Raw genomic sequence first — 22,026 nt, forward strand, 5'->3', positions numbered from 1 at the left:
TTTCTTCACTCAGATTTATCATGTGATCTATAAAAATAAAATTGTTGAGTGTAATTCAGAATTAGACGATGAGTTACTGTCGAAATGATTGTATTTGTTTTTTTGCAGTGCTTTTTTTCATGAAAATATCCTGCGACCTTCTGTGTTTTTCTTGTTTGCTGTAATCAATAATTTAGTTAGTTCTTAGTAAGTTAGTTCTTTATTTTTGCACAATTTAAAAGAATACACATAAAACATGATAGATAACAATGAAACAGTGCAGGGAGAGGCAAAAAAACACAGTGGGCTTATTTGAAGACTCCACCTTATAATAATATTAATATGTACAATGTCATGTACAAAAGCACAAGATATCAGAAAACATGAACAAAAATAAAGATAGTGACTAACAACAATAATATAGAAATAAAAACAGAAAATATAAGTGTGTGTGGGTGTGGGTGTAACATATCCAGTATCTGAATCAACATCTGTTACTGTTAAAGGTGCTCTACAAATAAACTGAAAGGTCATGACTTGACTTCTTTCAGTAATTTACTTATAATGAGTGCACTGTTTCCAGTTGTAATTATTTTTGTTAACATGCAGATGGTGTTGACACCTACACAGCTGCATCCGGTTGTGTTTTACGTAGATGTTTGCTGCTTTTGTGTCACTAACCACATCAGAAAGTCTGCTGTAACATTTAAAGGTGCATTATGTAACTTCTGCAACTCTGGGGTTTCTTAATCAAGACAATACAGTACCATAGCTTTATCACCTTTGTATCCATTTATGTTACGAAGAGGAAAACAAGAAAAGAAAAATAAAGCTGTCTTGTACTTGCACTCAAATGATTTAGGGGATTAGATAAATTAAATACACACATTGAAGAGTAATATCATAAGTAGACATGCTTTTCCTTCATTTTTAGTGTGGCTTTACTGCGTTTGAAGGTATGTGTTGGAAGACTTAGTAGGCTAGTGTCATTAAAAATAACATAATAATAAAATTTCTGTTTAATGATGAGCTGCTGTAATATCCTAATGTAATACTGACCCACACCACTAGATGTCAGTGTAGTGCAACATCTAGTTTCACTAGGGGAGTGTGGAGAAAATAAACAAGCAGTGTTTAATTAAATTCAACCAATACCGACGGTAAATAGTCCTTATTGAGTAGTTTCAAAAATGTTTTTATTTTATCTATTTATTTTATTCCATTTAAAAGAAAGATACAATGTAAAAATGTGGAAGGGGGAAAAAGAGCTGTTGTTACACATCCCCGTGTCATGGGGGCGGTATCGCATCTATGGAGCGCCTCGAATTAAACACACGCAGAAGAAATCAATTTCCGCTAAGGTTAAAGTGCACCAGTTAGCATAGCAGCTAACATCCTCCCGATAAGACAGTTTTCTCTGTCAAAATGGATGTAAACCAGGCCAAACAGGAACATCTACTCGCATTAAAAGGTATCTTGAAGTCACGACAGCTGTGCATATATATTGTGTCCACATTTTGTTTTTTTAATGGGTAAAACAGACACGTTAATGTTTCACTCTTGTCATTTTGTTGTTGCTGTTAGCTGCTAATGATGCTAATAGAAACAAATGTCTGAATTTGATACTGAACGAGAAAGACACTGTTTGTGACACTTGTATCTCTAAAGAGGGTCTTTCCTGGGGGGTTTTAACCTTAAAGCTGAAAGTCCAAGCTATTTACTTTATCAAAAATGACTCCATAATGATAGTAACGTTAGAGATGACAGCTAGCCTGGGTGTCAGGCAGCTGCTTGGCACAGATGTTTATTCAGTTTTTCTTACGAGTAGCCTAGGTGTCAATTGATGTTTATATTTTTGTTTACAAGATCCAGTTTTACCCCCAGATCTTACTGTGTAAACAAAACACAAAGCTCTTATCAGCGACTATGCTATTAAGTTAAATTTACCTCCCTTTACCTGTAGTAGCCCAGTATTTAATTAATGTCTAGCTGACAAAATACTTCTGCAAAATCCTTAGTTGCACTTTTTTTTCTCATTATGATTATGATCAGTAACTTGAATATCTCTGATTAAAACGAACAAAAACAAGATGTCATGTTGCATTGTGGGAGCTTGTGACACTGTGGCATTTCTCCCAATTTTATAAACTATTGATTAGGCTAATTGATCATGGAAATGGGAAACACTCAGCTAGTTAGTTTTAAGCCCTAAAGCAAATGCAGATAGACTTGGCACGTAGTGTAGTTTGTAGTTTGAAGTTTTAGACCATTGTTTGTCATGTTTGGGGAAGTAACTACTGTTTTGTTTTGTTTTGTTAATATTGGACTACTATTTATTGATAGTTTTTAGATGAAATGATCAGTATGATTTTACTGACCCGGACAATTTCAGACAGACCCAGTGCTAAAACTGATACAGTAATCCCTGACACATGACTGTGTGACTGCTACATGAGACTGAAATTACTTAGGCTAGAGTGGTTTTCATACCAGTATTAGCCTACCACACATGTTTAAAAACAGCACCATTGTAACTAACGTATACTAACCAATATCTCTTTCCTTTACAGTGATGCGATTAACAAAACCAACGCTCTTCACAAACCTACCAGTGACATGTGAGGAGCGAGATCTTCCAGGTGAGTCGGTTCAGAGCAACAAACACAGAACCTTAGGGAGGATTTAATTTTCTTCCACTCGCCTGGAGCAGAGGAGGAGAAGTGTGTTGTGTGTTAGCTAATGGTCTATGTAGCATCTCCTCTATCTGTCTGCTTCATGTCATACACAGCGTCTTGATATCGTCAGGGAATCAGATTTGGTCCATTGTTTTACTTTGGCTTGATACAAATGTAGCAGCAGCAGAAGCATCAAGCACATATGACAAAAGGCCTGGAGATGATCCATGAAACTGTTAAAAATACAATGAAATCACCTGCAGAGTTTGGCCAGATTAGTTCATTACTGTTAGATCACCTGACCTGCAGGTCTACACTACAGACTGTGGGAGGAGATGGGAGCACCTGTTAGAAACCTAAACAGACACAAGGAGGGCATGCTTGCACACTGCTCACAGAAAGGCCCATGGCAGCTGGTTCAGGTTCAAACACTGGATCTTTGTTCTGTCATGTGCAAACAAATGAGCCACTGTGCTGCCTTTGTTAGTCATTTAATTCATCACTGGGATTATGGGCATGTTGAAAAGGGCTTCTATCGCTTGCTATTTGCTCTGGAAAAAACAGAAATTCTGTTTTAGTCTTAGCATTTGCAGCTAAAAACTAAACTCTATAACTCTATACATAAATAATATCTCAGATTTATTAAGAAACCTCTCTAGTTTCCTCATGCTCTACTTAGCGTGTGACTGTGAGTGAGAAACTGACAGTCTGTCTGGCTTTGCAAAGTTACCAATTCTTCATTTTCTGAGAAGTTAATGTCACGATTTCATAATCATTTGCATGATCGGAAGCAAAATAAGTAGTGAGACCAGACAGAGGTGGGCGTCCTGCTTCTGGTTTTTGTGTCTGTGATGGGAGTAGTTCTGCTTTCCTGCAGCTGATGCTGTCTGTGGTCAGAACGACCTTACCTAACATCTCACTGAGGGCGACAGCCGACAATCTAATGCACGACAATTTTTATTTAAGGAAACGGCAGCCAATATATTAAAAAAAAAATTCTTACAACCGCATAGCGAGGTTAAGAGGATGCAGGAAAATACTGGAAATAACTGCCTTAATGCTTTCAGTCTGTGCCTGCATTACTGAGCTATAATAATAACCTTGGTAGAGTATTGATGGTGCAATAAAACGAGAATGTCATAAATTAAAGCTGAAGCATTAAGAGTGCAGCTGGCTGTAATGCACACTGCCCTGGATCTTTTCCAAATGTTTGATTTATTAATTCTGCATAGCTACAGATAAAATATTAGATTAAAAACGCAGAGTACGATCCAGTAGCTGGAGGCTAAACGCTGATAAAATGGGGTTAAATCGGCCCTTTTCATACACGTTGTGAACTCAGTTGCATTTGGCATTTGAATCAGTCCCAGTCTACATCTGCATTATAGATTTACTGTCCCAGCTCCAGCTCCCAAATTTAGATGGGAAAGCCTGCTGAGTTTCTACTGTTTGTTTTGTTTTTTTCCATCTGCCGGAGGAGTAGAGCACCGAAACGACGTGTAAGCGGACGCCACGGTAACCATAAATCATGTTGGCACTTCTAAGTAGGTTTTCTATTTATATAAGAGCAGGTATAGAGTATCCTGAAGATGAATTACTCAGATTTGACATAAGAGTCATAAAACCTCCACCTTTAACTCCTGCACTGATTATTACATAATCTCCACTGTCCGTCTAATGAATGAATGAATTAATATAAGTCAGAGGTGTTGTAGATGAATCGCCAGCGTCACACGTCACACAACAGTAGGCTTTGTAATATGAGTGGTATTGATGATATTTGTCAGTGAATTGATCACAGAGTTAGATTCATGTGGAGCAGAGAGAAATCTGAGCCCAAATGAAACAGTTGTGGTTCAGGCTGCTCTGAAACTTGATCTTCAAAGGTCTCTTCTCTCTCTCTCTTTGATGCTTCCCTTCTTCACGACACACAATCCTCAGAAAATGTGTGCACATCTTTTTGTAATATGCACTGTTTGCATACGCGTGGAGTAAACTCTTTTGTTCAGCTGCTGCTGACTGATCTTTTTTCTTTTTTCTTTTTTTTGTCGGTGAATGGAAACACATTCATTCATTTAATTTAAAGTTGCAAACAGCTCAGTGAGCTCATAATGCACAGGGATCTCTTTGATGTTGTTGGTTTAATAGAAATAAAAGTGCTGCCAGGGGAGAAACTCACAGGAGTCTGATGGTTGTTTAGGTGCTGCGTAGTGTACACAATAAGCACAATAGACTTTAAACACCCTGTGGTTTTAATAGTAGTAGTGTTGCACTGATCCAACTCTTTTATCTACTTAATTGTACCTGTCTATACAAAAAGATAATTCAGTGCTCTCTTATCTAAAATCTATGAACCACACAAAGTGAAATTGGCTTTATTATAATTATTATATTCCTTGTGCATAGTTGTAACTTGTAATCACACATGTATCTGTTGGTTAAATCGCTCCTGTCTCTGATGGGGTCTCTGGTGTTTTTGTTTTTCTGGTGCTGTGTAATGAGCTGTGCACTGCAAACACTCTGTCAAGTGCTTTTTAACAGCTCTCAGTGGAAGTGAGTGACGTTACATATTATGCACCACCTGCCACTGCAAAATGTGTTTTTGCCTCCACAGGAGATTTGTTTGGTCAGCTAATGAGAGAGGACCCGTCCACCATCAAAGGAGCAGAGACGTTGATGCTGGGAGAGATGCTTACGTTACCACAGAACTTTGGGTAATTAACTCTGATCTGCTGTAGAGAGTGAAAGAATTAAAAAAAATATATATCTTTTTATAGACAAAACAGTTGATTTAATTGTTTCCACATCTTTGCTTTTCAGAAATATTTTCCTGGGTGAGACCTTCTCCAGTTACATTAGTGTGCACAACGACAGCAACCAAGTAGTAAAGGATATTCTTGTTAAGGTACTGTTAAAAAATAAACTCTACAATGTTTATTACACTTTACTTTACTCTTCTTCTACACATAATTGTCTTGTTTTGTGACGTGCGCCTCCTCAGGCCGATCTACAGACCAGCTCACAGAGGCTCAACCTCTCTGCATCCAACTCCGCGGTGGCCGAACTCAAATCTGAATGCTGCATCGACGACGTCATCCACCACGAAGTCAAAGAAATAGGAACACATATGTGAGTTTGTTTTTTCACTATCTAGATGCTTTTATTTTGAAAATCCTAAATCCTAAACATCTTTGTCCTTTTTTTTCTTCCAATCTCCAGCTTAGTTTGTGCCGTCAGTTACACCACACAATACGGGGAGAAGCTCTATTTTCGGAAGTTCTTCAAATTCCAGGTGGGTTGTATTATCTTGGCGTGTTCTCATTAGAAGACAAGCGGGTAAACTGGTGCGTTAACTTGGAAGAGGCCTGAGAAATGTCACAGGTCCGCAACAGAGCAAACGCAATTACCATCCACACACTGCTGCATCTGCCCCCTCAGTCTGTGAACGCACCGTCTCCCCTGTGCTTCTACTTTTTTTAGCAGAAAGAACTGTATTATCTGTCAGATTTCCATTCCTTCTTCCATTTTTTTATGTTTTTTTTCTGCAAAAATGGAGATACAGTGTGAGAAAACAACATCAGCTTTCAGCTTGCAATCTATTTTCAACCAGGTGTTGAAGCCGCTGGACGTGAAGACGAAGTTCTACAACGCGGAGGTGAGTCAGGGAAACACACACAAAGTGCAGCTGTCGGCATTAAATCACTCCTGCACGCACGTCCATCATCACATCGTTCTGCAAATAGAAGAACTGTACAGTATGACATACAAGTTCTTGTGTAGCATACATCACATGCTTTACATCATATTTCATTTCATGGTTGGAAACTTTTCCAGAAGCTAATAGACGGAGTTAGAGTTAAGACAGGAAAACTACTTGTTTTCCTGTCGAGACAATTAGCTTTTTCCCCTTTTCCTCGTTTTCATATCAGTAGTGTTTTTTGTTTTGTTTTCTACAAATATTCATTGTCATCATCTTTTTTGGCATGTAACTTCATTTGTTTATTATGTCTTGTATTTTATTTTCTCCATTAGAGTGACCTCAGTTCTGTGGTAATTGTTTCTTCTGTTCTCATCGCTGAAACATTAGTGTCTCTTAATCCTTTTTTTGGTGCAGCAGACTTTGTCTTTCTGGGCTCCAACAGAAAGGTGCAAAGTGGGAAAAAATGGAAAGAAAGTGTGTCGTGACTGAAACGTTAGACGGTTAAAAATTTGAAACAAAGTGCAGTAGATTTAAATTTAACGTGTGAACTTTCCATTATTTCCCCTTTGCCCTTTTCTTTGGACGCTCGTGCTTCCTTGCAAACTCATCCTACACAGGGCTTGGACTTTAATTGATGTTTGTGGTGTCAGATTGTGGTGGGTGGGGGTTTGCATTGATCATATAATTGATCCTAATTGGGCAAATGATCAGTTGATTGTTCGCATTGTCAATTCATCAAGATTTAAATACATTGCAGATATCAAGGATGAACTTTTGAATCTCATCTTGAATTTTTGTGTTTCTGGGTGGAAGCTGACAGTGTGAAGGAACGGGCCAATTATTATTATTGTTTTATTATCAGAAATTATAAAACAAATATCAGTGTTTAATCATTTTAATAGAGTTTAATCGAGGAGATAATCCAGCGCGAGGCGTCAGGTATTGGTTGGAATGGCTTTGCATGAAGCAGAGACGCTGAGCTCTGTGATTTAACATTAACCTCGTTCACACTGGTTCATGGTCAGTTCTCATGTTCTGAATTGCAGGCATGAACTAATCTCTGCTTGTCTCTCCTTGTTTCTCTCTGTACAGTAGACGTTGCACTGAAAACCTGGCACTTGTGTTGACCACCGAGTGTTGCTCTCTGGAAGCATCAACTAGTTGCTGACAAAAAACAAGACAGTTATATAAATTACATATGCTGCATATCATATATCATATATATAAGGTGATTTATATGATTTGTTAGATTATAACAGAGCCAAATATTTTCAGAAAAGTTTACATATTGTTTGAACAAATGTCAGTTGCATTATGATAAACTAGGAGATGTTATTTTGTGCATTTTTATGTGCATGTAATTTGAATATTAATAATTGATAAACAGATTTTCCTTATGAAATACTCTATAAATGATAACCCTAACAGAAAAGCAACTAAAACTCTTGTATTCAACATTTAATTTAAGTAAAAATAAACATATATGAGAATCAAAATACTCATAGGTTACTCATCAGGCAAAATAGTCCATCTCAGCATCATATATATTCTATTATAGGATTAAAATGACAGATGCAGTAATTTACATCACTTAATTTTGCAATCTTAGCTTCTTTTTTATTTTATTTTAAGCTCTAAAAAATATATCACAATTTATTTGTTGATTATAATTTATATTTTCAGTCTGAATCTGAAGTAATGGAAGTTGGAAAATAATTGTAGGATTAAAAAACACAACATTTTCCTCTTAGTTTTAGTGTTTTATAAATGTATGGAAAAAGGAACTGCAAATGCTTGTAGTAAAAGTGAGTTAAAAGGTATTCATCCTTCAATAACTGATTATTGACGGTGACATATGGTATTATTGATTAGTTAGTGGTAATAAGTGTATTTGTATTAGTGAATTTGAAATATTTTATTCAGCAGTACCGGAGCAGAATTAGTTTCAGGTATTGTCAGATATAAATCTATGAGTTCCTCAGCAGAGTGATCAAAGTGACAGTTGTCTGATGCTTCAAATGATCTGATTGGTCAAAAACACACAACTAGTTGATGTCACAGAGACGACACTTTATCGATTGGTCGAAATCAGTCGTTGTGTGCAACCGCTACTCGTATGTTCTGCTGTTCAGCACTTGCACTAACAAAGTCCTCGAAGGTTGACTGAGCAAACGTCGTAGAGTTCAGTGTTTTATCTGTTGTAACGTTGTCTTCAGTGTAAACGTAGATGTTTATCTGTCACATCAGCTGAAGAGTAGCTCAAAGGATAAACTCACTTCTTCTCAAGTGGATCTCAAAACAAACACACGTGACCACATGTACATCACACAGTGTTTCCTCCTGCTCATACTGGCTGTGGAAAGACACGTTTCTGATCCAGTTTGACATCAAATTCCTCCTTTTTCCTGTTAAACTGATGTGGAAAACTTTCAGGATGCACTTATGGTCATGTGAACATTGTTTTGAGACGGACTTGAAAGATTGTGATGCTGTATCCTTTATTAAGACAGTAGGATTTTGCACAAGTCTAATCCTCTTCATACTTAAATGAAGGAAGTCGAAGCGTTGCTCAGTTCTCCTTGGAGATTGTTTCCTGTTGTCTTGGCTGTGAGCAGCAGATGTTAGTGTGTGTGACTCGTCTCCGTGCTGTGCCTCAGACAGATGAAGTTTTCCTGGAGGCTCAGATCCAGAACATCACCACCTCGCCCATGTTCATGGAGAAGGTCTCTCTGGAGCCCTCCATGATGTACAACGTCACAGAGCTCAACATCGTCACAAGTGGAGATGACGGGTAAAATAATAAAATAAAATAAACACACACATCTTCCCACTTTGAAAATGATTCATTAGTTTTTACACATCCGTGTCTTTTCTCCATCAGGGAGTCCACGTTTGGGAAAATGTCCTACCTGCAGCCCATGGACACGCGGCAGTACCTGTACTGTCTGAAGCCGAAGCCGGAGTACGCGGAGAAGGCCGGCGTCATCAAGGGCGTGACGGTGATCGGAAAGCTGGATATCGTATGGAAGACCAACCTCGGGGAGAGGGGGAGGTTACAGACCAGCCAGCTGCAAAGAATGGTATCGGGGATGGATCATTGTCAAAAATCCTCAAAGAAACTCATTTAAAAAAAATATCTCTTCCATGTGAACTTTTTCCGATCTTGTCCTCGTTGTCTCCTCCAGGCTCCGGGCTACGGAGACATCAGACTGTCTCTGGAGATGATTCCTGACACTGTCAACCTGGAAGAGCCGTTTGACATCATCTGTAAAATCACCAACTGCAGGTAAAAAAAAACACATCCAGACTATTTAAAGGGATAGTTCACCCAAAATTCAAATTTCACTCATTATCTACTCACCCTCATGTGGACTAAGGGCTGGGAGAAGTTTCAGAGTCCTCCGTGGCTTCTCTGAGTTACAGGGGGTCTCGGCGTAGCAGTGCATGTCCATATAACGGTTGCAAATGGATACCAACTGTCTTCGTAACAAAAAGACACACCAAAAAACATCCAAATACCTCCATGCTGCTCGTATGTAATGTCCGTCTTGTATTGAAGCCCCGAAATGCGAAATTGTTCTGAAAAAATTAAATAAGTCTATATTTCAAGCTTGTTTGTAGCAGAAGCCGGTGCATATTCTCATTTGTCCAGGTCATAGTATTTCAAAGGAGGTTAAATCGAAAGCAACTGGACTTAGTTATTTGTCTAGGAAGACGTTTCACCTCTCATCCAAGAGGCTTCATCAGTTCATGTAGCAGAAGCTCCTCTTCCTGGTTCGTGCAATAGACGCTTCCGCTACAAACGAAGAAAAGTGGTATCCATTTGCAACCGTTATATGGACATGCACTGCTACGCCGAGACCCCCTGTAACTCCGAGAAGCCACGGATAACTCTGAAACTTCTCCCAGCCCTTAGTCGACACGAGGGTGACTAGATAATGAGTGCAATTTGAATTTTGGGTGAACTATCCCTTTAATCAATATCATATGATTAGATTATTGAATTCCAGACATGATCCAGTTGCACCCAGCTCTGTTTATTTATTTGTAAGGATCCCCATCAGCTTTGCCCTAAAGCCCAGCTGGTCTCACTGTGGTCCACATTGAAACAATATATTTAAAAACAAGAAGACAAGACAAAGCAACAAAACATTAAACTTGACAGGACACATGAATCATCATCCTAAACCTAAAAAACACACATGAAGCAGTGTACAGTTACGAGATCATCTCGCCGGTGGGTTATTTAAAGTGGAGGCGGGGGGCCCCCTGGAGGGCTGCCAGGGGCCGCCAGAGGGTTCAATGGGGTCCTCTGCAAATTGGATGGAAGATAAGAGAAAATGCAAATAACAAAAAAAAATTGAATTATTATATTTGGGGCATCATTATAAAATATATAACAAAATTACTACATTTGCCATTATTTACCATGCTCATCGTTTTTCTAATTGCCTGCCAGTCAAAATTTCATTCATTATGTCATAAACTGTTAGTGTTGACCAGGCAGTTTGTGTCTGACGTCGGGCCTCAAACTCGGTGGGTTTGCAGAGGGCTAATGCTACTCAGTGGGGAACTACTAGGGATGGAAAAGTTTGGGAACCCCAGATCTAGGCCATGAAAATCAGATCAAAATACCACTGGCCCTGACCAGTATGTCCAAGGTCTTTCTTGATTTGCTTTTAAAATATTGATTGAGTCATTGGCAGTGTAGTAGTAAAGAATTTGATATTTCCATTGATCTGTATTCTGATGTATGCTTCAGAAAATTGGTGTTTGGCTTTGGAAGTAAAAACCAGCCCCTAATTTTCTGTCTAGTGGCTTATGTATATGACTCCTAATTGTGTTTTAACTGATTGTACTGATATGATATGAAGATAGAAGTGCAGCATTCATTCTGTCCTAAACTTTCTCCTCTCTCTCTCTGTGTGTGACCGTCGTGTCGTAGTGAAAGAACCATGGACCTGGTGTTAGAGATGTGCAACACCAGGTCGATCCACTGGTGTGGCGTATCGGGACGACAGCTGGGGAAACTCAGCCCCGCTGCCTCGCTCTCTCTGCCCCTCACCCTCCTCTCCTCCGTCCAGGGTCTGCAGGTACCACCTCCACACACACACTGTTATCAAGAACCTGAAATCTAAGATGGCTGACGCTCGGTAATTTAACGTCACGGTTTGTGTTTCAGAGTATTTCTGGACTGAGACTGACGGACACCTTTCTGAAGAGGACGTACGAATACGACGACATCGCACAAGTGTGTGTGGTCTGTCCGTATACCAGCAACGAGAGCTAGAAGTTTTATCGACACTTTTTTTTTTTTTTTTTGCATTTTAGATAAGATTGGACCAACTGTGGAATTCTGCACATGACGCTGACATTTCACTCTTTTTTGCAAACCTAAGGGGGATGATGCTGTATTTTAAAAATGAATTGTGAATAATATAAATCACTTTCTTTGAAGATTATAATGTAAATGTGCATAAATGTTAATAAAATCTCTGTAAACTTTGATTTCCTATTGCTTTTAAAAACACGTCACTGTGTCCGTTGTGGTTTTTGAAACACAGAGGAGGAAGAAGAAGCAGAAAAATTAATAATATGAAGAATAATTTATGAAACATCTGTTCACTGGAGATCTGAGAAAGTTTTTACATTTATTTTGACACTTTTAGATCCTAAGGACACAGACGACCATTCATAACTTGTCCTGACACAATGTCAGATATTCACAACATGAATTCAACGTAACAATGTTACAGTGATATCTGTAACAAGTTTGGGGGAAAATTTAAATGTTATTAGTCACATTCAACTTTATTTATTGTATATTTTGTAGGTTTTTTTGGCAAATTAATTGGAGTTGAGTACGAGTGTTCAGAGGTGGAGAGTTTAACTGTAGAGAAAGGAACAAAAACTGATCTACAATAGTAGTATAAAGTATATAATAGTATGGAAATATAGTTGTAATATAATATATATAATAGAAGATATACACTGTTGACCATAAAGTTGGAATACATATATTAACTCTTCTTATGACATGACTGTGACAATGTGGTTTACTCTTGATAGATATAGTGTATATCATCTCAAAACTGATCAATTGATCAATCTCTTCCAAACATATCACAATGAAAATTAAACCACAATTAACCATTGCAAGCTGTGTATTCAGGCTTTTAAACAAAATTGGGGGTATTGAACAATAGGATTGAGGGCTTGATTGGTTTAACAGAAAGACATTCATGCATAAGAAGTCCAATATTCCTTTTTCAAATGTCACTCAGTCACTTGATTGACGATAGCCACCCCTGACATGGATCAATGCGTTAAGACGTCATGGCATCCTGTCTACAAGCATGAATTCGTTTCACCTGGGTAACAGTATCATCATCATCATTGCACCTGATCAAAGGCAATTACTGATGTGTATTTATTATTCCAACTTTATGGTCAACAGTGTGTAACAGTACAAGTTTAGTTTCTAAAGTATGTTTTAGAATGACAATAAATGAACCTTGATAATCATCTACATATGATTAACACAATATCACTATTATCTTTTAAATGTACAGTTAACATGAGACTATGAAAGTCAGATTGTGTGGCTTTATGATTGAAGTTTAACTTTATGTTGCTGTTTATAGCACAAACAACAGTAAGTGGTCACACAAGCTATTTAGTTTCTTTAGGAGAGTGGGATTCTCCTCTTCTGTGTGTGTTCCTAATAAAAAGAGCTGTTACAATAACTGCTATGATTCAGGATTTTACAGCATTATTTAACATGAAATGACACAAAGGCAGAAAGTATGAGGAGTGAGCAGTTGATCAACTTCAAGACATTTATTCACATGTTTTAGACAAAACATTGTGCTGCCCTAGCATTACCTATTAGTTTCTGTAAAGCATCTGATCCCAAATACCAGATTTATTTAAGAGCATGCAAAATGACCCACCTGAATATGTCGTTACTAGTTCATGAACAATTAAATAGGCTTAAAGGGAGACAGGGGGGGCAGTTATGTATTCTTCTTTTTTTCTTTTTTCTTTTTTGCTAAAGTGCAATAACAACATTATGCAGGCTGCAAACACTGCTATACAATTACACAGTCGTCTTAATCAAAAGTTAAGTAGTACTCGTTGAAAAGCAGTGACGTGAGTCCCACACGATGAAGGACTGAATGGTCTGTTATCACCCGATACACAAGTAGGAGCGTGTCCCGTCTACAAAAATAATATTAAACCAGATGTGATATAAACAATTAAATCTGACATCCTCTATGTGAGTGTGTGTGTGTGTGTGTCGTATGAGAAAAAAGCTGAAATGTTCCCTGCAACACTGTAAAAGTACATTCCTCCCTCGCCCCATCTTACTCATCTGGACTAGACAGAAGGATCTTAAACTGAAAACATGAAGAGGGTTTTTTCACCACACGGAAAACACACGACCTCTGCAGTAAAAGCTCTGAAGAAAGAATTTTACTCATGATCCGTCCACAAGCTCAGCTCCTTCTTGACTTTTTGTTTGTTGTAGTTTGTTTTTTTTCTTCTTCTCCTATGACTTGGGTGTTTACAGTATGTTTTGCCCTAAATGTGTGGGATGCTTCTTCATTTCATGGTCCGGTCTCCAGGCCCTCGTCTCTCTCCACCTCAGAGCCTTTTTAGTCACAGTAAAGTGCCTTCATCCCCCTCATCCTCATCTCTTCATGCCAGTTCCGCCGGGGACTTTAAGAAATGGGTGTAGAGATTGTAATCGCGCCAATATGGTTGCCCTTCCTTGGAAAAATAAAATAAACATGAGGCTGTAATGAAAAGGAATTCATGTTAGAGATAAGAAAATGATTCTATAGTGAGCTGGAGTTTGGGGTAACACTTTACAATAAGGGTCCCTTAATTAACGTTAGTTAGTACATTATTAAGCATTAATTAACTGTTTACAGATATATTATCAATCATTATTATGTATTACTAAGGATTAGGAAACACATTAATTAATGTAGCCTATTAGTAAGCAGTTAATTAATGTTAACTACTCAAAGTTAGTTAATAAATTATCAAGTAATAATAAAAGTTGAATAATGTAATTAGTTATCATTATGTATGCATTACTCATTAATTAACACATTATATATTTATATATTAATGCTTAAAGGTGTACAGAAATGGCCGTTTGTCCTGTTTGTCGCGCTGAGTTGTCACGAGTTGCCGCACAAGTTTACCCGAGTAAGGAAAACGAATTTGATTGGTCGTTATCGAGCGGGTTAGGGTATTCAAAGCTTGGGGCGAGACCGAGCGCCGTGTGTGTGTGTTGTCTCAGACGTTTGATTGACGGATGACTGATCCAATATCAGTAGCTGATGAATCGGGAGCAGGCCGACGTATAATCCATGCGCCTGCATTATCCAATGCGAAAAAAAAACCCACACTTTCATCCCGGATTTAATCAAAAAAAGAATTTTGCACAAAGTTTGGGCTCCATCGTCTGATAGATGAGTTATTACACTAATGTTAGGACCCACAGTGGGCTCAAATTCAATTTTCTTTTCTGTACAGCTTTAATAATGTACTAACTAACGTTAATTAAGGGACCCTTATTGTAAAGTGTTACCGAGTTTGGTTTGAATAGATGATGAAAATAAAAACTACCTAGAGTAGATCATGAGTGCTCCTCGGCGCTGCCGCTGAACGAGCGGCTCCGGATGTGGTTCCTCAGCTGCTCGATCAGCTCTGGGTTCTGCTGCTGGATCTGCTGGGCGAACTGTTGGCCTCTGACAGAGACAAGAAGAAAGCAGCTATATTTACCTGCCATATTGTTTTTTTTGTTTTTTTTTCTCCCTACCGGAACGACAGCAGAGATTTGAGAGATCAGTCTTCACCGCCTGCTGTGAGACAGTCTCTGATCTCATCTCCTCACACGTACGAGCCAGCCAGCGACGCTTCATCGGATGGAAACAACAAAAAGCTTCTCATGCTGAGTTTCAGGGGATAAAATGTTGTCTGCTATAAAAATGTCACATCAATTTGAAGCGTGATTACAAACACAATATTTCATCCTGTCTCCATCTGCAGCAAACGCCTTTCCCAAAATCAAATTTTTCTCCAGACTTAAACTGTGTTAGTGCCTCAGTGTGTTGGTGTATCATTTTGTCACATTAGTTGGAACAGGAGTAGAAGACAATTTGGGAAATCTTATTTGATTTAAAAAAAAAAAACACTACTCCCATGTCTCTGTAGGAAGCTACAGCTGGTTTGCTTAACATGCAGCATGAAGACTGGAAACAGGTGGAAACAACTAATCTGGCTCTGATTAGACGCAACAAAATCCACCGACAAGCGTCTCTAAAGCTCACTGATCTGTGCTGAATCCATGCAAAAGGTGCAAAATGGCAAAAAAAAAAAAAACATCTTGTGGTTTTATTGTTGAAGTTTTTACACTTTAGTTTGTTCAGCTTAATTTTAAAATCCAAAACACAAGACAGACAACTTGTTCCCAACATGTCTCATGTCTCATTCTCTATAAAAGTAAAAAGTCTGTGGGTTGACTAACATTAGGAGCTCATATGAAACGCTCTGAATGCTTTTATTGTCTCAGTTGACTTCACTTACGCTTCAATCAAGCTGGAAATGTCTGACAGTCCGCCCACTCCCGCCGCAGGACCCCCGACTGCATTAGACATCATTCCTGACATACTGACCGCACAGAGACACAGTGACAGTGAGTCAGATCACATTATATCATAGTGTGTATGTGTGTGTGTGTTTTAAAGCTTCCACTGACACATCCCTAAATCTAATCTATTGGTTTTGACACTTACAGCTGTTGCACTTGTTGGTTCTGCATCACACTTGCAGCCTGTGAGGAGAAAAGAAAAAGGAAAAAAGCTGAAATCTATCATGGTCTCCTCCAGATGCATTAAAGGAGACATATTATGCCCATTTTTCCACAAATTAAAATAGTTCCTAGGTGCCTTAAAGACATGTCTGTGACATTCTTCGGTCAAAATACCCCAAGGATCAAACATCACGGCTCTTTTCATCTGCTCAAAACAGCGCTGTTCAGAACGACTGGTTTCAGTGCCTGTCCCTTTAAATGCAAATGAGCCACAGCTTGCCCCGCCCCCTTTACTGCTACCAGTACTCACAGGGAGGGGTGGTATTATGCAAATTCGAAAACTAATGACATTATTGTATGACAACTGAGGGAACAGCTGGTAAAACCACATGGATTTCAACCTCAGGAGCCCGAAAATTACATCATCTCACATTTTGGGGGCCAGAAGGCAAGACAAACACGCAAATATATGTTAAAGCGCCTTCAAAAAGTGATATTTCCATACAGTAATATGTTCCCTTTAAAAGGACAAACCCGTCCTGATGTTGGTTCTCCGGGCTCTGAATTGACCTGAGCAGCTCTCTGATTTAGATGTCTCTTGTCATTGTTGCAGCAATAAAACCCCCCCTCTGGCATGCGGGAGTGTTTTTCGGCTTGGCAGACGATCCCGCGTGTCATCATTTAATAAGTCAGGTTTCTGCAAGCTCCCCTCCGCTGTATAATAACTTGTGTCTGAGTAACGGGCTAACTGACACTCATGGGACTAATTAGGCGGAAGAAAAATCTGGTCTAACCTTGCCAGAGACAAAACAAGCATAAGACACCTGTCTCCAGGACAAATGGTTAAGTCTACTGAACTGCTGGTAACCTCTTTATTATACAGTTCTCACGTTAGCAGCTTTGCTCTTCTTACCATGCTAATGAAGGCAGGGTTGTTGATTAAACTGGCCATGTCGAACCCCAGCCCTGCAGCGATCTGTGGTGCAAACACAGTCACACAGCACTTCAATGATACATGCATGATCTTGCATAGAGTATGAGCTAATATAATAGGCCTTGTTTAGTTTTTTACTCACCGGACTGGTCGCTTCTTTTTGCTTCTGCTCTGCGATCTTCAGGTTGGATTTGTAGGTGTCGTTCTCGGGGTCTAGTACCAAAGCTTTCTTAAAGTAGGTAATTGCCTCTGGGTATTTGTTCATAGCTGTCAAAGCCAACCTGGAGCCAACAGAGGAGAGAGAGACGGGCAGTGATTTTTCTTTTTTATAACAGGAGCTGACTGCACAGAAAAACTCAGTTTAAATAACACTGAACTCACCCCATCCGCCCGTAAGCTTTACTGTAGGTAGGATCAATCCCAATGGCTCTCTCGCAGTCACCAGTCGCCTCTGTGTAATTTCCCAGTTTACTGTGAGCTGCGGCCCTGCCAGGTGTTAAAGCGCTTAAGCGTTATCTCTGGCCCCCTTCTTTTTTAATTACATTCAGATACATGGTGCACAAAGGGGAAGGACTCGCACGGTGCACCAGCGCTGTCTAGACCGGTTCAAACATTACATCACTGTCTGCCGTGGTGGTGAAGAACAGTGAGGCACAATAACAGCACAATGTTGAGGTGCAAAAACAACCACACAGGGTGAAATCACGTTGCTGTAAATACCTGTTGCAGTAGTACACGGCGTTTCTCAGGTCCAGATCAATGGCCTTTGTGTAACACTCCACTGCACATCTGTAGTTCTCTTCTTTCATGTGATTGTTCCCTGAGAATAAAACACTGAGTTATTCACAGAGTAAAAAACATAAAGAAGAATGGCTGTGGCCTTAAAGATATAGAAGAAAATGACAGGAATGGATGCTACAACAACTTATTAGTAAATCATAATTTAGTCCAGTGCTTCAAATAACAGCTCTGTTCATTATTTATTAAACTAATGATCAATTTCCCAATTAACTGATTAGTTGTTGAAGCTGCCAAACATCAGAAAATAGTGGAAATGATGGTTATTTCCCAGAGTCCAATGTAATATCTTTAAACACCAAGATATTTATTGTATCCTCTATGCATTGAATGTGGTGTGTTAGTATATGTTGTGTGTATGCTATTATGTCTCTTGTGTCCTTCTGCTGATCATGTCTACTGCATGTAGTGCACCTTAAGGAGAAAGTTACTCAGATTTTGCTGCATCATTTGTACAACAACAATAAAGGTAATCTAATCTAATCATCTATCTGTTAATTGATCATGTGATAAATCAATTTGCTCCATATCTAACATGGCTGGTACCAGTGCCTAGAGATAAACAGATCTTCAGTAAAAGCCCATAAAACATTAGACTATCGTCAATGATAACAGACATAATCAGTGTAAACACACCATTAGTGTATCATACTGGATAAATGTTAACTCGAACACATCTGGGACACATTTAGCACAGCATGGATCAGCTCTGTTCCTTCCTTCCCGTTCCGGTCACGTATCTAAATCTGACATTACCTTCGTTCTTCAGCTGCTCCGCTCTCTCGATGTCTTCCGGAGACGGGGACGTCTCTGGTATGGTGATGTTGTCATTCTGAGCAAACGCAAAACAGCAGAATCACAAATGCTGATTAAATCAAAGTGAAATCAACTGTGAGTAAACAGTGACTACTCAGCATTTAATAACCCCCCCCCCCTCCTCTCTCTCTTATGGCAGACCGTCTGTAACTAATAACATTAACAAGGACTTTGTCCCATTCAGTTTGACAAGTCGAAATGTCAACTGTGAGGCTTTGACTGTAGATTATGCAGCATACATTCATTTTATTTTATTTTAGCCACATCACACATCCCCGGGATATAAAAGCTGAATTATTCATTTCAAAGTCTTATTAGGAGCCATTTCATAAATTCTTATGTAGAGCTCCGACTGGGACCAGACTGAAGCAGGGATCAGTCATGTTATCAACGGTGCTGGTCGTTTTATTCTATTCTATTGTATTGCATCATGTAAACTGTGATTTATGGACTGTTTTGTGGAGATTTGTTGAGTTTTATGCATCATAAAGGTCCTTCTAGCAACGGGCTAGCCACCCAGCTAGGGCTGCTACTGTTAACACTGAGGTATGTGGCTTTGCTTCATGCTATCAAACTGTCCCTACACAAATAACCCGTGCAGCACACACCTTGAGCAGGGCGTTGAGGAAGATCTCCCTCAGAGGCTGTGGCACAGCAAGATGGCAGTCACTGGAGCTGATCTTGAAGGTGGTTTCCAAACACTGTATCGCAACTGCAGAGGAGGATCAGTGAAATAAGACAGGGTGAATGTGATGACAGAGCTTTTGTGTTTTTTGCACAGATAAACAGCCAAACAAACTGGTCTTAAAGCCTTAATGGTGAGTCAGAAATTGGCTGCACATTCAGAGCGGAGAAATTAAAACCGTCCCGTCCATCCTTCATGTTGGATGAGAGGAGACACACCTCCACACAAACTGCACATCACATCACTTGTGACTCTTTGGTGATGATAAAAAACCCACTCGCTGTTTATTCTCTCCGCATCAGAATGAAGAGCATTTATTTAAGTTCACTGTGAGTGAGACGGACAGGAGCAGGAGGCGTCCTACATTTCTAAAAGGTGCTTTGTGAAGTGAGTGTGTGAGGTGCAGACGGTTAAGTCGACCTACCTTCCAGACTCTCCTGCTCATCAGAATTCAAAGCACCGCAATGTGTTTGATCTCGTAGGAACTGCACAATAGAGAATGCCAAGCGCTTCTCCACCGCCATTTTTACCTAGAAACTGACGGGCACAGGAAGTTGTTGGAGTGAAACACACACAGACGCACCCACACACACACACACTGATGACTCTAATATTAACTCATTAGGTGACACTTCAGAATAAAGGTACAATTCACAAGTTTGAGTAATGCATAACTTACACATGAGTCATGGGTGAGTGAACGCATGAGTTACTGCTGGATGTTACATGAGTTATAACATGTAAATAATAATCTGCTGATTCAACATGGTAGCAACATGTTTTGTTATTAGTGCAACTTTTTCTGCTATAACTTATTAATTATAACAATAATAAAGATTCTGATTCATATAGCATCTTTCAGGGCACCTAAGGACACTTTACAATAATCTTATCCTCTAAATGTGACATAGGCCTAAACAAACACTGTTGTTCAGTGACATGTAGATGTTTGAATCTGATCAATCAATGCCCTGAAATACCTTCTTCTTTATAACTTGTCTCTCAGTGCCACAAGCTTTAAATTGAATGTAGGAGTTACTGTACATTAACAGTCATTAAATGGCTTTAAAGAATCTCCCCTCAACATTAAATATTCATGATTAAAATAAGCAGAAATCAAATGGCTCAAAATGGCTCAAAACACTGTTTCCTATTCATGTTGGACTCACAGCAAGAGATAATTGAGAAAATATGTATTTAAGGCTTTTAATTTATGGAACGAATCATTGTGAATCATGTATTAGTTATGCATTAGCGTAGCATGTGTTTTGAATCCTCATTTCTCATCCATGATCAGAATAACAGTGTTGAGTCTACTGGTTTGTTATATTTTTTGTGAACCTTTAATATGCTCTTGGCTTATTATGGAGTCATTTTCCAGGGCTGGAGCAGGCGACTGCCCACAGGCCCCACAGAGCCCCAGATTCCCTGCATGTCAGTCGTCGACTGTTTGCTGATTTATTTAATTAAAGAACTTGAAATATAAATGTTTGACATCAATTAGAGCAAATCTTGCGGTATTGTTTCATTTTGTGGCCCCTATCTGCAGAGAGGCCTGTCATTTAATTAACTGTTAGAGGTTAATCCAGTCATGTTATTAGCTCTAACAACAATAATGACTCCCAGTAAAGATGCTGCTGCTGCCATTTAGCTCTCATTTCAAGATACCTCACAGCAGGATGGAGGATAAATTATATTTGCTCATAATAATAATAATAAAAAAGAGAGCATTGCTCAGTAATTGCTGGTGGTTTGGTTCTCCTCCTCTCTGACGTCTGATCCAAACAGATCCACAGTCAGTGCAGGTGGTGGTGACATAAACAGGATATTTACAGTAATTTAACTCTGTGTGTTGTGGAGGTGATGGGGAAACACTGCCTCATATAGCCTATCCATCACGTGCTGTAACCATGCGTTGCTATGTTCGTTTAGGTCTGGCTCTCTCTCTGACACACACACACGGCTACTCCCCCTTCGGTGTGTTGACACATACACAGTCTATACACATATACACACACACGTAGGTACATGCAGTGATGCAGAAGCTGTGATGTAATAGCTACCACACTGGGAGTCCGGGGCTGTTTGCAATCACCACACACGGGGGCTTCACTTCAGTATTGTTTTAATCACAATGCAACTGGAGCTAATGCTGCGGCCCATGATGATGATGATGATGATGATGCTGATGATGATGGTGCCACTGGTTGAATTGCATTGAACTGAATTAGCTGGGTGGATTTCCTATAACAGCCTGTCCGTCTCCACTGACGGCGGACTGATCGGCTCCTGTGCTGTGTGTGTCTGTGTGTGGTAGTGGTGGTGATGCTGCTGCCTGCAACAACAACCATAACACAACCTCCTCCTCCTCCTGGCAGCAGCACAAACAACGACACAAAGGTGAGCCTCAGACCTCTGCACGCCCTCATTTATCAATAACATAACGTCAACGGATGCTGATGCGTGTGTCCCCCCATCACCACCAACACACACATACACATACTCCCAAACACCCCCCCACAACCCACCTACCTGAGCTCTTCTCCAGCTGTCTGCTGCTACCGCGTCATGAGGACTTGTGTCGGATTGATCGCATCCTCCTCCTCCTCC

At 39.5% G+C, this 22,026-nt stretch overlaps 2 protein-coding genes across 2 annotated transcripts; one reads left to right on the top strand and one right to left on the bottom strand.

The window, feature by feature from the left end:
* The first annotated feature begins 1,339 nt into the window (after positions 1-1,339).
* Positions 1,340-11,860, top strand: trappc13 (trafficking protein particle complex subunit 13). The gene is made up of 13 exons (XM_083983119.1): positions 1,340-1,450; positions 2,550-2,618; positions 5,269-5,368; positions 5,475-5,559; positions 5,656-5,783; positions 5,874-5,946; positions 6,265-6,309; positions 6,687-6,704; positions 9,012-9,145; positions 9,236-9,434; positions 9,540-9,640; positions 11,300-11,447; positions 11,537-11,860. The coding sequence occupies exons 1-13, from the start codon at positions 1,405-1,407 to the stop codon at positions 11,642-11,644; spliced, it is 1,254 nt and encodes a 417-aa protein (XP_083839245.1). The 5' UTR covers positions 1,340-1,404; the 3' UTR covers positions 11,645-11,860.
* Positions 11,861-13,393: 1,533 nt separating this feature from the next.
* Positions 13,394-22,007, bottom strand: sgtb (small glutamine rich tetratricopeptide repeat co-chaperone beta). Its single transcript, XM_083982847.1, has 12 exons — positions 21,949-22,007; positions 19,841-19,953; positions 19,340-19,443; positions 18,672-18,747; positions 17,838-17,937; positions 17,499-17,603; positions 17,260-17,398; positions 17,097-17,159; positions 16,167-16,204; positions 15,958-16,041; positions 14,998-15,119; positions 13,394-14,153 (listed from the first exon to the last, which is right to left on the bottom strand). The coding sequence occupies exons 2-11, from the start codon at positions 19,938-19,940 to the stop codon at positions 15,008-15,010; spliced, it is 921 nt and encodes a 306-aa protein (XP_083838973.1). The 5' UTR covers positions 19,941-19,953; positions 21,949-22,007; the 3' UTR covers positions 13,394-14,153; positions 14,998-15,007.
* Positions 22,008-22,026: the final 19 nt, after the last annotated feature.

This window comes from Trachurus trachurus, assembly GCF_905171665.1.
Source record: "Trachurus trachurus genome assembly, chromosome: 12".
Taxonomy (NCBI): Eukaryota; Metazoa; Chordata; class Actinopteri; order Carangiformes; family Carangidae; genus Trachurus; species Trachurus trachurus.

Bases quoted from the DNA above. Each gene is read 5' to 3' on its own strand.
- trappc13 (XM_083983119.1), top strand. From the start codon at position 1,405: ATGGATGTAAACCAGGCCAAACAGGAACATCTACTCGCATTAAAAG. The intron at 5,560-5,655 runs GTACTGTTAAAA...GCGCCTCCTCAG, and splicing joins TAAAGGATATTCTTGTTAAG to GCCGATCTACAGACCAGCTC. The intron at 5,784-5,873 runs GTGAGTTTGTTT...TCCAATCTCCAG, and splicing joins AAAGAAATAGGAACACATAT to CTTAGTTTGTGCCGTCAGTT.
- sgtb (XM_083982847.1), bottom strand. From the start codon at position 19,940: ATGGCGGTGGAGAAGCGCTTGGCATTCTCTATTGTGCAGTTCCTACGA. The intron at 18,748-19,339 runs GTGTGTGCTGCA...GCGTTTGCTCAG, and splicing joins TCCTCAACGCCCTGCTCAAG to AATGACAACATCACCATACC. The intron at 17,604-17,837 runs GTATTTACAGCA...AACACCTGGCAG, and splicing joins GCCGTGTACTACTGCAACAG to GGCCGCAGCTCACAGTAAAC.